Below are 13,913 nucleotides of genomic sequence, written 5' to 3'. Positions count from 1 at the left end.
TCATATCATCCCATTTCCTTCTTGCTCAGGGCAACCTAAAGTTTCCCAATTGAACTTTATACAAAACCTGGTAGTAACAAAGTAGTAATGAACATTATTATTAAATCGTTGGTTGATGTTTGGTCAGTTTTTAACACCTGATATTACATGGAATGTAATACTGTTTGGGTGCCCTGGTGGCTTAGGGGTTAAGGCGCAGACCATGAAACACAACTTCACATTTCTTGTCTTCTCTTTACTATTCTAATAAAGGACAAATATTAAATGGTCAGACTTTTCCCTTTCTGTCATGTTTCAGGGAGGTGTTCCTCTCCTCTGGTGATGTTGCTTCTTACCAGAGTGTGAGTGACAACATGGCGACCGCCCTCCCCCCGATGAGCGACAGTATCCAGACTAATGTGTTCAGTCTCACGCTGCCTGTGCCTCCACCTCTAGAGACTCGAGGCTGTCAGGTTAGTTTATAATATCATATCAGTATAAAGTATGAATACTACATGTCAAAATGAGGGGAAATCTATTTTATTATATTTGCCTCATGATGTTTCCTCTGCAGGCACAGAAGATGTTTCCATGGAGAAGTTTCATAGCCTGTCATGGATTGTTCCCTCTAGATGTTTGGGACGTCCCTCCCATCGAATACTGCATGCAGGTTAATATGTTTATTCTCTTAATAGTGTGACCTAAGGATGTCAATGTAAAGTTTCTTCATTGAGCTCATTGCTGTGACATTTGAGGAAAATATTCTGAGTCCCCAGATGATACCTAATGACATCCTTTACCACTATTATCAGGACAAAACATGTACAAAACAAATATTAAATTCTAGCACACAGATTGCTTTGAAATAAACACACAATCACTCTCCCTAGATGATGATGAAGAACGCTTACCATTAGCGAAACTTATGCCCCTCAGGACAAATTGCCAATGTTGTACACAAGATATCTCATTATCTAACAGAATGGTTGTTATGAAGCTCGCTGAGCACATTACCCTTTTTATATTTTATATATATATATATATATATATATATATATATATATCTTTTATATATTTTTGTGTTTTTCATTACGCTTTTGGGTTGTCATCCGTCTGTCCGTTCCATTCTTGTGAGCGCGATATCTCAGGAACACCTGGAGGGAATTTCTTCAAATTTGGCACAAACGTTCACTTGGACTTAAAGATGATGAACTGATCAGAATTTGGTGGTCAAAGGTCACTGTGACCTCAAAAACACGTTTTTGCGATAGCTCAATAATTTTAATTCTAATTATGACAATTTCACACAAATGTCTAACAGGATAAAATGATGAAGTGATGACATTTTGGACAGACATGGATGTAAGCTGGTTTTACCTTTACTTTGCTTTTTACCTTACTCTATTTTTGGATTCTCAAATTGATTTAACTTCAAATGTTATCTGAAACATTGAGCTGCATCTATTGGAAGGTGACTTAGAGAGATTAAAAACACCTCGTATTAATTGTATGTCTTTATGGAGAGATAAACAAACAAGGTCTACTAAAGATAATAATACAGATGAGTTGTGTTTGTCTGCAGCTGTGTCTGAGTGGTCTGAGTGATCGCAGCAGACTGCAGGCCAATGCAGCAATCCTTGGCGTGTCGCTGCTAATAGAGGACGTCCTGAACGGTGGAAGAGAGGCAGAGCCTGTTTGTCTCCATGGCAACAAGGATGACCTTCTGCACGATGGAGAGCCTGATGAAGTAAAATACTGTTTTATTAGTTGCAAATTCATGATTAGGCAGGCAAACGAGACAAGCTTTAATTATCTGTAAATGCAAACTGTAAATAATTACTTTAATGTATCTACAAGGCTGCTTATGGCTATAAACCCGCACAGTTATTATTATTGTAGGTCACATTATGTAACCATGTTTTGTCTTTGTTTTAGAAAGCTGTAGAAGAAACGAAGAAGACTTGTGTGACTGTTCCTCTTCAGGATCCAGTCAGAGTCCAGTCTGTGCTGAAAGGTTTCCTCCTGCTGACGAAGCAGCTTCAGGTGTTCAAGGAGAGCTGGGCTCGAAGACGTTTTGGTGCTGAAACGTTCAGGACGCCCAGTTTGTATCAGCAGTTTGTGAAACTCTACAGGTACTGTGAGAAGGATTTTATTTGATTCAGACAGCTGTATGTAGGTTTGCTTAGCCTTTGTTGATAAATATCAGAGCACTACCACCTGGTAAGAGGCTCCGGGGTAGACCCAGAACATGCTGGAGAGATTATATATCTCGTCTGGCCTGGGAACGCCTCGGGGTCCCCCAGGAAGAGCATGCAAAAGTTGCTGGGGAGAGAGATGTCTGGAATAACCTGCTCAACTTGTTGCCCCCGCGACCAGGCCTGGTACCCAAAACAGTAATTGTTTTAAATACACTATTTAATCCCATATTTAAATTTGTTGTACTTCTTTTACAGAGCTGAAATCTTTTACCCCAGTATGAGAGCTCTGGCTCAACAAATGGGTAAGGAGCGGGACTATGAGGTCTTAATATCTGGCAGCCAGTCTCTCCTGCCCCCCCCTGGAGCTTCAGAGGTTGATGTGAAAGCCTGGCAGGTACAGTACAACTACTTAACTACATAAAATATTCTCTTGTGTATTCTTAATAAAACCTCATGACCTTGTAAAATACACTGTCATCCACTCAGCTTCACAAACTGCTGGAGAGCACCGAGTGTGATATGATCAGAGCGGTGCAGAGGAAGATTAACAGAGAGTTGACGCTGGTGGTTTCAGAGCGAACTCGACAGGACACAGGCCTCCCTACAGGTATCCAAAAAACACTAAATCTACCTTTAAGCACTGCATTAATATAAAACAAAAAATAATAGAATTGGTGTTACAATAATGACTTTCTGTGTGTGGTCAGAGCTGTGGAAGAAAGCCCCACTGAAGTACAGTTTGTCCCCCGAGCGGCCGCAGATTGTGGAAACTTTCATCCAGCAGCTGATGGAGGGAGCTGAAGAGGCCAACGGACAGGTACACTGTAGGCCAAATGATGCACAATAACTACGCTATGTCTTACTGCAAATAACATGCTGCAACTGTATTCTCTTACATAGAATTTTTTTTATCTTTTATAAACTAAAGTACTTAAAAATGTCCTTATTTTTTCACAATTTCTTATCTTTACACCTCCAATATGGTAATGTAAACAAAGTATTTCTGATAAAAAATAATCTCTTGGATTCAATCTCTAATTACAGTTTTAGTGAGGTAACTAGAAATTGTACTCTGTATTCCTATACTCTTACATTTGCCTTCCAGTTTTGTTACGTTCACTGTACAGAAGTTTCTACACTGAGTAATAAGACTCCTGAGTGTTTCTTTCCTTCAGCTGACGGTCTCTCAGGATCACCTCCAGCAGTGTCTCACTCACCTCGGCTGTTCTCTGACGGAGCGAGAGCGTCGCAGCTTTCTGCTTTACTCGCAGTTTTATGAACAAATCCTGCAGCAGCAGACTCAGCTCCTGTATCAGAGAGAACAGGTACATGTGGGGATTATCACCCCATCATACAACAAAATGTATTTTATTGTCTGCTTATGGAGACATAATTTATTTACATTTTTGCGTATGTGAAATAACTTTCATTAAATTGACGACTCACTGAATCATGACTGTATTATTCTGTAATAAGGTGTATGATTCTCTTCTATTTTTAACCTCAGGATTTAAAGAATCTTGAGGACTCTCAAACAAGCAACTCTCACAAAGAGGTAACTACTGTCATTACAAAATGTGGCTCATATCGTACTATCACAATAATGTGAGATAAAGTGACTTAAATCCTTAAATCTGAGGTTTATACTGAACTCTGGGGATTTGTGCTGAGCTGATTTGTGCTCACACATAAGCCACGATGGTAGCAGGGCTCAAGGAATGCAATGCTGGTCAGTTAGTGCAGAGGGAAATAAATAATAATAACTAGTGTCTGTATCTCACTAATTGATTACCTTGAAATATTGCACAGTATTTGGACAATGCCTTGTCATTATGAAAACATATTGAGTCTTACTGTAATTGGCATTTCCCCTCGTCTAACACTTCATGACAGAAAACCTTTAAAACTCGCTGTATCACCGAATTCCCGTCTGCCTCAGCTGTAACTTGAAATCAAGGCAAACAAGTGCCTTCCTAAAAATAAACAATGTTATTGTTCCACAGGTGGATGTCGTATGTCGTGGGATGATGTTGGAGATGTCAGCGCTGCAGGCAAGAGTTGCTCACCTGGAAGAAGAGAAGAGAACTGTGGAGGAGCAACTCGGTCTCAAATTCAAAGAACGCTACGACCCTTTGGTCCGACACCTCTTCTCTACCTGCATCCAGCTAAAGGTGAGGAATTTGATCTGTAACATTTTACCCAAAACAAAAGTGTAATATCTGCAGCAATGAAGGACATATCATATCATCTCTGAGTGTTGCTGGTTTTACAGTGCATGTGGCTCAATTAGTTAAAACTCATTCTATTAAAAGTATTTTTTTACATTGTAAATACTGTAATCCATACTTTTTAAAAACGTTCCTACATGTAGGACTATGTTTTAAAACGGTGACGTTCTAAAAGTAAATTTGCTGTATTAAATATCAGCTGTTTGTGGCTGCATTTGTCCAATTCCCAGGTTTCATCTTAATTTTAATCTGATTCATTCCTTGAGCTGGATAAAAGTTGTATTTGTCCTCATTGTATCTCAGGCCCAGCTTGACGAGTACCACCATCAGATGGAGCAGGATGTGAGTGAGATGGTGAGCAGAATAAGACAGGAGGGAGTGGACCGGATCATCAAACTCAAGAAGAAGTACGGCTGCACCAAAGACAATGATGGACTCCCACAGTTAAAGGTACCGTAAGACAGACAGTGCAAGAATCTGGACTTACAAAAGGAAACGGGGGTTTGGCTTTGCATGTATAATGTACAGTAGCTTATCAATTTTGTTGAGGAAAACAAAAATACAGCATTTTTCATGCAAGAATTGAATGTTTACGTTCATTGATTGAATTTATTTGATGATTAAAAATACAGAATAACTCCCTAGGTAGCTTATGTGTTAAAACTGTCAACCTTTTCCCCTTGAAACGTGTTCAAAACAATTTTAAAATTCCTGCTCATGACCATTTTAAACACACCAGTGTGCCTTACCTGTCTTGTTAGAAAGAAGACGTCCATGAGTTGAGCCTGGAGAACAGCCGGCTGACTGCTCTGCTCTGTAAACAGAAGGCTCTGAGCTGCTGGAGGCAGGCGGTCGACCAGGAGAAACTCCACCGACAGCTGCTTCAAACTCAGCAGGTCAGCAGGAATATTCAATACTCACAAATCAAATTCATCCCCCCGCAGGAGGACAACAGTGTGTTGAGTTAAAGAGAACTCCAGGAATCAAAAGCTTGTGTTTGCTGCCTGTGTTGTGTCCTTTCAGTACACACTCTTAACAAGTTAATTTTGACTCATTTTATTGTTGTAATATCTGATGATGTCAAAAGCATAATTGAATACATATAGTAATATAGTTAAATAAGCTTAATTGATTAACGTAAGCTTCAGGTTTCCCCTTAACCTTTGCAATCAGTTGAGAAAGTAAATTCATTTTCCTCTCATTTATCTTTTACTGGATATTTTCTATTTTCAACTTTGTTCAGTTGTACCACACTTAGGTCAATTATGTAATTCACATTTTATGCCTCAATTTTTTTTATTTTCATTGTTGCTTATATGTCATATGCATACTATACAATTAATCTTTCATGATATTTTTAAGGGATGCTACACTATGACTTGATTTTTCTTTTTTTACTTGGCATATTATACTATGATTTTTTTAAATGACATTTTTATGACATAATATACTACAACTTTTGACATTTTTTATGGTATACTCTGACTGTTTTTTTTCTTATTTATTTAATTAACTGATTGGAAGTGAATGAAAATAAAATATCTTATTTTTCTTAAAATACATCATATTTTTTATATATTTATTTATGCATTAAATTATACTTTTGACTCATCAGATGGCTTCTTTGCAATATTTGTCACTCCATACTCCCCCCTTCTGAATTTATAATTTTTTTTAAACATCTTTATTTCATTGTGTCTGAACTTTTTGTGTTTATCCTACTGCCATATATTTAACATAAAACTTTTTCAACATTTTTCATTCTGTCCAGAGGGAGGTTAGCTGTCGCAGCGAGGCCCTCAGAGTGAAGATGACATCAGAGGAGGAGGTGGTAATCCTGCAGGAGGAGCTGCAGGTCGTGAGGACGGTGTTGATCCGCTGTCAGGCCGAGTGCAGCAGCACCAAGAAGCTGCTCAGTAGGAAGGTACGTAAAGTCTCATTCACACCTCACTGCTGCTCAAACATGAACATCAACTGTAGAGCAAAACCTACACACAGATTTCTAGAATCTAAGTTTAAAAAATGTAGGTAAAACAACAATTCATTGAAAACCACAATGTTTCTTACAACTGAATTATCTACTTATTCACTATTCATTAAGCTTATTGTGGAGGAAAGTATGTGTCTTCAAATGATTCTGACTTTAAAGGTACTATATCTCTCTCTCTCTTACGTCTTGACGGAGTTTTTCATTTAACATTAACAGAAAATAATCACATTTAATAATCATTGAATCATCAAAATTGTTTGTAACAGCTGTAGTAAGCCTAAATAACAAAGTCTAATTGTAAATGACAGTAGATTTGCTGTATATGAAAGATTTTAGTACTGTAGGTAACTACCACATTATGGTGTGAGGTCTTCATCTGGGTTCCCTCTCATTAAACATTTTTCTCCTATAGATTCGTATAGAACTCTACAGTGAAATGAGCAAAGACATTTTAAATTGTCAAACGCTGAGAGGCAAAGAAACTATGAAGCTTGGATGTTTTTTAACTAAATACCCACTGATACACAGACTGAGGAGCTCCAGGTGGTCAGGCATCAGTCTGCACGGGAGGCCCGCAGCAGGCAGGAGCTGGACAGCTATCGAGTGCAGAGCCTGGAACAAATGCGAGCCGACATGGAAGACCGTGAGACACAGCTCAGGGGGCTCAGCGAGCAGCTGGACAGAGGCAGCAGGATGAACCAGTTACACCGACAACGCAGTGCCAAAGAGATCAGACAGGTCTGTAAATTATCTTCATTTGACCAATGTGTGTGTGTTGGTGCACAGATAATTACAGACTGCACAGAGGAGTGTTTTTCTCGAAGTTGTCCTGTGAAAACCCTTGTACTGTAACTCTAAAACTGTTTCATGAGATCAACAAAAAAAAGGCCTTTGTCACCTTGGTGACGATGCACTTTTCAGATAATCCAATGGGTTTTTATTGGTTTGTTCATCTTAAGAAGTAAGAGAATTTCTCAACGCAGTTTATCTGAAACATTTTTCGATCACCAACATTTCCTCACTGAACAGCAATGATATGCAAAAAATGATAAAGAAAAAAAGAGACCTAAATACTGAAGAACCAAATTTTAATCAAAACACATGAAAAACAATCAATTACTTCAAACATTAAAACACAGAGGCAGAGAAGATGCTCTTTAGTTTGGCGCCTTGTGAAAAAAAAATTCCAAGACAGCCAAACAAAATTTTTCCGGACAAAAACTTTTATGACTTATTTAAATAATATTTAAATTGCCTTTAATGATTAAACAGAAATTTCCATTGCAAGTGAAAAAAAACTAAGACAAAGAGTTTACAGCGGATGTACGTAGGTACAGTGGTGCTATGAGTTTAATAGCTAACATGCTGATGTTTAGGTATAATGTTTACCATCTTAATTTATCTTGTTAACATGCTAATATTTGCAAATTAGCACTAAACACAAAGAAGCAGAAGCTGATGGAAATTGCAGGTATTTGGTCATAAACTAAAGTATTAGAGATATTTCAATTTTGACCTGATGATGACGCTAGATGAAAAGACAAGGGATCACCAAAGATATTACATATTCATCCTGAGGGGGGCATGAATGTCTGTACCAAATTTCAAGGCTATCCATCCAAAAGTTAATGAGACATTACTCTCAACAAACATTTCATTCTGGACCAAAGTGGTAAACAAACCAACTTGTCAAATAATAAAATGTATACCTCTAACTTCATGTTTTCTGTTGCACCTGTTGTTGTGTGGATCTAGGTGAGGGGCCAGCTACAACAGGAGCTCGGCCTCAAACAAGAAGCCTTCCAGCGAGTGGATATACTGCAGGACCAGGTGAACGACATGGAAGCAGCATTCTCCAGATGCACCTCTACAACAGGTACACATGAACTGAGATAGACTATATGATAGAGCCTCCTTGTGCCTCTCGATGCTAGCCAGTTTCTCAGATTAACTGTGTTTCATTAGAGTTATTCCAATTGCTTCAAATTATTTGACCTAACATTTCACTCCCAATTCTATCACAGGGCAAAGCAGGACTTATTACATGCTGTCAGTGAGCAGACTGAGCACTAGAAGTCCCTCAGCAGTTACTGTACTGACCACAATATTTTAGTCTTACTTTCATCTCAGAACGGTGAAGTGATAATCTGCAAAAAATCATCTCTTGTGAGATATACCTTGATTTGTAGCTGCTCATGCGGTTCAGGAGTCAAATTAAGACCATCATGCCATCCAGAAACTCATAACTTTTTGTGATGACATTTCAAATTCCATTATATATTGTATTTTCACCCTGCAGCGTGGAGCAGTAAAGCTCAGTTTCTGTTATTTGTCGGTCTCAGGTCTACGCAGGGCCAGTCAGCAGCAGCAGTCTGCCTTGCAGCTCAGCAGCCTCACAAACTACACCACACTTCAGGACTTTGTTACAGAGCCACGACACCAGAGAGCAGAAACAGCCAGGAGCCGCTCTTACACAAGAATGGACAGACGTAAAGCAGTGAGTGAACCTGAGAATCACAGTGTATTTTAAAAAATGTAACTAAATTTTGAACTCCTAAGTACTGTAGTTAAGTGTGGGGAAGAGGGCATGCTCAAAATATAAAAAAGTCATAGTATAGTATGTCATAAAAAAATGCAATAATAAAGTCATAGTATAGTAGGTTGAAAAAAAGTCATAGTATAGCATGTCTGGAAAAAAAAGAAAAAGTCAGTATAGCATATTGAAAAAGTTCATGAAAAAAAGTAGCTTGTGTCGAAAAAAAAGGCATAGTATAGTACGTAAAAGAAAAGTCATAGAATAGTATGTCGAAAAAAAGTCAGTGTAGTACGTTGAAAAAATGAAAAAAAGTCATAGTATGGTATGTTGAAAATTGAAAAAAAAATGATAGTATAGTATGTAAAAAAAAAGTCATAGTATAGTATGTTGAAAAAAAGAAAAGAAAGTCATAGTAGTATGTTGAAAAAAAATTATAGCATAGTATGTCGAAAAAAATGTATAGTATAGTATGTCGAAAAAAAAGTCATAGTATAGTATGTCGAAAAAAAAAGTCATAGTATAGTTTGTCGAAAAAAAAGTCATATTATAGTATGTTGAAAAAATTAAAAAGTCATAGTATGGTATGTTGAAAAAATTAAAAAAAAAATCATACTATAGTTTTTCGAAAAAATGAAAAGAAAGTCATAGTATAGTATGTTGAAAAAAAAGTCATAGTATAGTATGTTGAAAAAATTAAAAAAAAGTCATAGTATGGTATGTTGAAAAAATGAAAAAGTCATAGTATAGTATGTTGAAAAAAAAGTCATAGTATAGTACGTAGAAAAAATGAAAAAAAAGACAGTATAGTATGTCGAAAAAGTGAAAAAAAAGTAATAGTATGGTATGTTGAAAAAATGAAAAAAAAAGTCATAGTATAGTATGTCGAATAAAAAATCATAGTATAGTACGTCGAAAAAAAGTCATAGTATAGTTTGTAGAAAAAGTGAAAAAAAGTCATAGTATAGTTTGTAGAAAAAGTGAAAAAAAGTCATAGTATAGTTTTTTCGAAAAAATGAAAAAAAAGTCATAGTATAGCTTTTTTGAAAAAAAGAAAAAAAAGTCATAGTATAGTTTTTTCGAAAAAATGAAAAAAAAGTCATAGTATAGCTTTTTCGAAAAAAAGAAAAAAAAGTCATAGTATAGTTTTTTCGAAAAAATGAAAAAAAAGTCATAGTATAGCTTTTTCGAAAAAAAGAAAAAAAAGTCATAGTATAGTTTTTTCGAAAAAATGAAAAAAAGTCAGTATGGATTTTTCGAAAAAATGAAAAAAAAGTCATAGTATGGTTTTTTCGAAAAAATGAAAAAAAAGTCATAGTATAGTTTGTAAAAAAAGTGAAAAAAAGTCATAGTATGGTTTTCTCGAAAAAATTAAAAAAAGTCATAGTATAGTTTGTAAAAAAAGTGAAAAAAAAGTCAGTATAGTTTTTTCGAAAAAATAAAAAAAAGTCATATTATGGTTTTCTCAAAAAAATGAAAAAAAAGTCATAGTATAGTTTGTAGAAAAAGTGAAAAAAAGTCATAGTATGGTTTTTTCGAAAAAATGAAAAAAAAATGAATAGTATGGTTTTTTTCGAAAAAATGAAAAAAAAGTCATAGTATGTTTTTTTCGAAAAAATGAAAAAAAAAGTCATAGTATGGTTTTTTCGAAAAAATGAAAAAAAAGTCATAGTATGGTTTTTTCGAAAAAATGAAAAAAAAATTAATAGTATGGTTTTTTTCGAAAAAATTAAAAAAAGTCATAGTATGGTTTTCTCGAAAAAAAAGTCATAGTATAGTTTGTAGAAAAAGTGAAAAAAAGTCATAGTATAGTTTTTTCGAAAAAATGAAAAAAAAGTCATAGTATAGCTTTTTCGAAAAAAAGAAAAAAAAGTCATAGTATAGTTTTTTCGAAAAAATGAAAAAAAGTCAGTATGGATTTTTCGAAAAAATGAAAAAAAAGTCATAGTATGGTTTTTTCGAAAAAATGAAAAAAAAGTCATAGTATAGTTTGTAAAAAAAGTGAAAAAAAAGTCATAGTATAGTTTTTTCGAAAAAATAAAAAAAAGTCATAGTATGGTTTTCTCAAAAAAATGAAAAAAAAGTCATAGTATAGTTTGTAGAAAAAGTGAAAAAAAGTCATAGTATGGTTTTTTCGAAAAAATTAAAAAAAAATGAATAGTATGGTTTTTTTCGAAAAAATTAAAAAAAAGTCATAGTATGTTTTTTTTGAAAAAATGAAAAAAAAAGTCATAGTATAGTTTGTAGAAAAAGTGAAAAAAAAGTCATAGTATAGTTTTTTTTCGAAAAAAAGAAAAAAAAAGTCATAGTATAGTTTTTTCGAAAAAATGAAAAAAAAGTCATAGTATGGTTTTTTCGAAAAAATGAAAAAAAAGTCATAGTATGGTTTTTTCGAAAAAATGAAAAAAAAATTAATAGTATGGTTTTTTTCGAAAAAATTAAAAAAAGTCATAGTATGGTTTTCTCGAAAAAAAAGTCATAGTATAGTTTGTAGAAAAAGTGAAAAAAAGTCATAGTATAGTTTTTTCGAAAAAATGAAAAAAAGTCAGTATGGATTTTTCGAAAAAATGAAAAAAAAGTCATAGTATGGTTTTTTCGAAAAAAATGAAAAAAAAGTCATAGTATGGTTTTTTCGAAAAAATGAAAAAAAAGTCATAGTATAGTTTGTAAAAAAAGTGAAAAAAAGTCATAGTATAGTTTTTTCGAAAAAATAAAAAAAAGTCATAGTATGGTTTTCTCGAAAAAATTAAAAAAAGTCATAGTATAGTTTGTAAAAAAAGTGAAAAAAAAGTCATAGTATAGTTTTTTCGAAAAAATAAAAAAAAGTCATAGTATGGTTTTTTCGAAAAAATGAAAAAAAAATGAATAGTATGGTTTTTTTCGAAAAAATGAAAATAAAGTCATAGTATGTTTTTTTTGAAAAAATGAAAAAAAAAGTCATAGTATAGGTTGTAGAAAAAGTGAAAAAAAAGTCATAGTATAGTTTTTTTTCGAAAAAAAGAAAAAAACAGTCATAGTATAGTTTTTTCGAAAAAATGAAAAAAAAGTCATAGTATGGTTTTTTCGAAAAAATGAAAAAAAAGTCATAGTATGGTTTTTTCGAAAAAATGAAAAAAAAATTAATAGTATGGTTTTTTTCGAAAAAATTAAAAAAAGTCATAGTATGGTTTTCTCGAAAAAAAAGAAAAAAAGTCATAGTATAGTTTGTAGAAAAAGTGAAAAAAAAGTCATAGTATAGTTTTTTTCGAAAAAATGAAAAAAAGTCATAGTATGGTTTTTTCGAAAAAATGAAAAAAAAGTCAGTATGGTTTTTTCGAAAAAATGAAAAAAAAAGTCATAGTATGTTTTTTTTCGAAAAAATGAAAAAAAAGTCATAGTATGGTTTTTTCGAAAAAATGGAAAAAAAAGTCATAGTATAGTTTGTAAAAAAAATGAAAAAAAAGTCATAGTATGGTTTTTTTCGAAAAAATGAAAAAAAAGTCATAGTATGGTTTTTTCGAAAAAATGAAAAAAAAGTCATAGTATGGTTTTCTCGAAAAAATTAAAAAAAGTCATAGTATAGTTTATAAAAAAAGTGAAAAAAAAGTCATAGTATAGTTTTTTCGAAAAAATAAAAAAAAGTCATAGTATGGTTTTCTCAAAAAAATTAAAAAAAGTGAAAAAAAATGAAAAAAAAGTCATAGTATGGTTTTTTCGAAAAAATTAAAAAAAAATTAATATTTTTTTTTTTTTACGAAAAAATTAAAAAAAGTATAGTATGGTTTTCTCGAAAAAAAAAGAAAAAAAGTCATAGTATAGTTTGTAGAAAAAGTGAAAAAAAAGTCATAGTATAGTTTTTTTCGAAAAAATGAAAAAAAGTCATAGTATGGTTTTTTCGAAAAAATGAAAAAAAAGTCAGTATGGTTTTTTCAAAAAAATGAAAAAAAAAGTCATAGTATGTTTTTTGTAAAAAAAGTGAAAAAAAAGTCATAGTATAGTTTTTTCGAAAAAATGAAAAAAAGTCATAGTATGGTTTTCTCAAAAAAATGAAAAAAAAGTCATAGTATAGTTTGTAGAAAAAGTGAAAAAAAAGTCATAGTATGGTTTTTTCGAAAAAATAAAAAAAAGTCATAGTATGGTTTTCTCAAAAAAATTAAAAAAAGTGAAAAAAAGTGAAAAAAAAGTCAGTATGGTTTTTTCGAAAAAATGAAAAAAAAATGAATAGTATGGTTTTTTTTGAAAAAATGAAAAAAAAGTCATAGTATGTTTTTTTTGAAAAAATGAAAAAAAAAGTCATAGTATAGGTTGTAGAAAAAGTGAAAAAAAAGTCATAGTATAGTTTTTTTTCGAAAAAAAGAAAAAAAAGTCATAGTATAGTTTTTTCGAAAAAATGAAAAAAAAGTCATAGTATGGTTTTTTCGAAAAAATGAAAAAAAAGTCATAGTATGGTTTTTTCGAAAAAATGAAAAAAAAATTAATAGTATGGTTTTTTTCGAAAAAATGAAAAAAAGTCATAGTATGGTTTTCTCGAAAAAAAAGAAAAAAAGTCATAGTATAGTTTGTAGAAAAAGTGAAAAAAAAGTCATAGTATAGTTTTTTTCGAAAAAATGAAAAAAAGTCATAGTATGGTTTTTTCGAAAAAATGAAAAAAAAGTCAGTATGGTTTTTTCGAAAAAATGAAAAAAAAAGTCATAGTATGTTTTTTTCGAAAAAATGAAAAAAAAGTCATAGTATGGTTTTTTCGAAAAAATGAAAAAAAAGTCATAGTATGGTTTTCTCGAAAAAATTAAAAAAAGTCATAGTATAGTTTGTAAAAAAAGTGAAAAAAAAGTCATAGTATAGTTTTTTTCGAAAAAATAAAAAAAAGTCATTGTATGGTTTTCTCAAAAAAATTAAAAAAAGTGAAAAAAAGTGAAAAAAAAGTCATAGTATGGTTTTTTCGAAAAAATGAAAAAAAATGAATAGTATGGTTTTTTTCGAAAAAATGAAAAAAAAGTCATAGTATG

The 13,913-nt window shown here is 32.4% G+C and overlaps 1 protein-coding gene across 1 annotated transcript in view; it reads left to right on the top strand.

Moving 5' to 3' along the window:
- Positions 1-13,913, top strand: part of si:ch73-242m19.1 (coiled-coil domain-containing protein 162) — a 31,008-nt gene that overhangs the window by 6,833 nt on the left and 10,262 nt on the right. Inside the window, exons 19-34 of the mRNA XM_037746493.1 lie at positions 299-452; positions 554-649; positions 1,562-1,726; positions 1,915-2,111; positions 2,433-2,571; positions 2,664-2,784; positions 2,885-2,994; positions 3,353-3,502; positions 3,685-3,732; positions 4,181-4,348; positions 4,709-4,855; positions 5,167-5,301; positions 6,177-6,329; positions 6,924-7,133; positions 8,151-8,271; positions 8,738-8,892. Of these exons, the coding sequence (XP_037602421.1) occupies positions 299-452; positions 554-649; positions 1,562-1,726; positions 1,915-2,111; positions 2,433-2,571; positions 2,664-2,784; positions 2,885-2,994; positions 3,353-3,502; positions 3,685-3,732; positions 4,181-4,348; positions 4,709-4,855; positions 5,167-5,301; positions 6,177-6,329; positions 6,924-7,133; positions 8,151-8,271; positions 8,738-8,892 (2,269 nt within the window). The remainder of the gene's footprint in view (positions 1-298; positions 453-553; positions 650-1,561; positions 1,727-1,914; positions 2,112-2,432; positions 2,572-2,663; positions 2,785-2,884; positions 2,995-3,352; positions 3,503-3,684; positions 3,733-4,180; positions 4,349-4,708; positions 4,856-5,166; positions 5,302-6,176; positions 6,330-6,923; positions 7,134-8,150; positions 8,272-8,737; positions 8,893-13,913) is intronic.

This window comes from Sebastes umbrosus, chromosome 16 (assembly GCF_015220745.1).
Source record: "Sebastes umbrosus isolate fSebUmb1 chromosome 16, fSebUmb1.pri, whole genome shotgun sequence".
In the NCBI taxonomy this organism is placed as follows: domain Eukaryota; kingdom Metazoa; phylum Chordata; class Actinopteri; order Perciformes; family Sebastidae; genus Sebastes; species Sebastes umbrosus.
The sequence above is the reverse complement of the archived record's forward strand: the minus strand, read 5'-3'. Positions and strand labels throughout refer to the sequence as shown.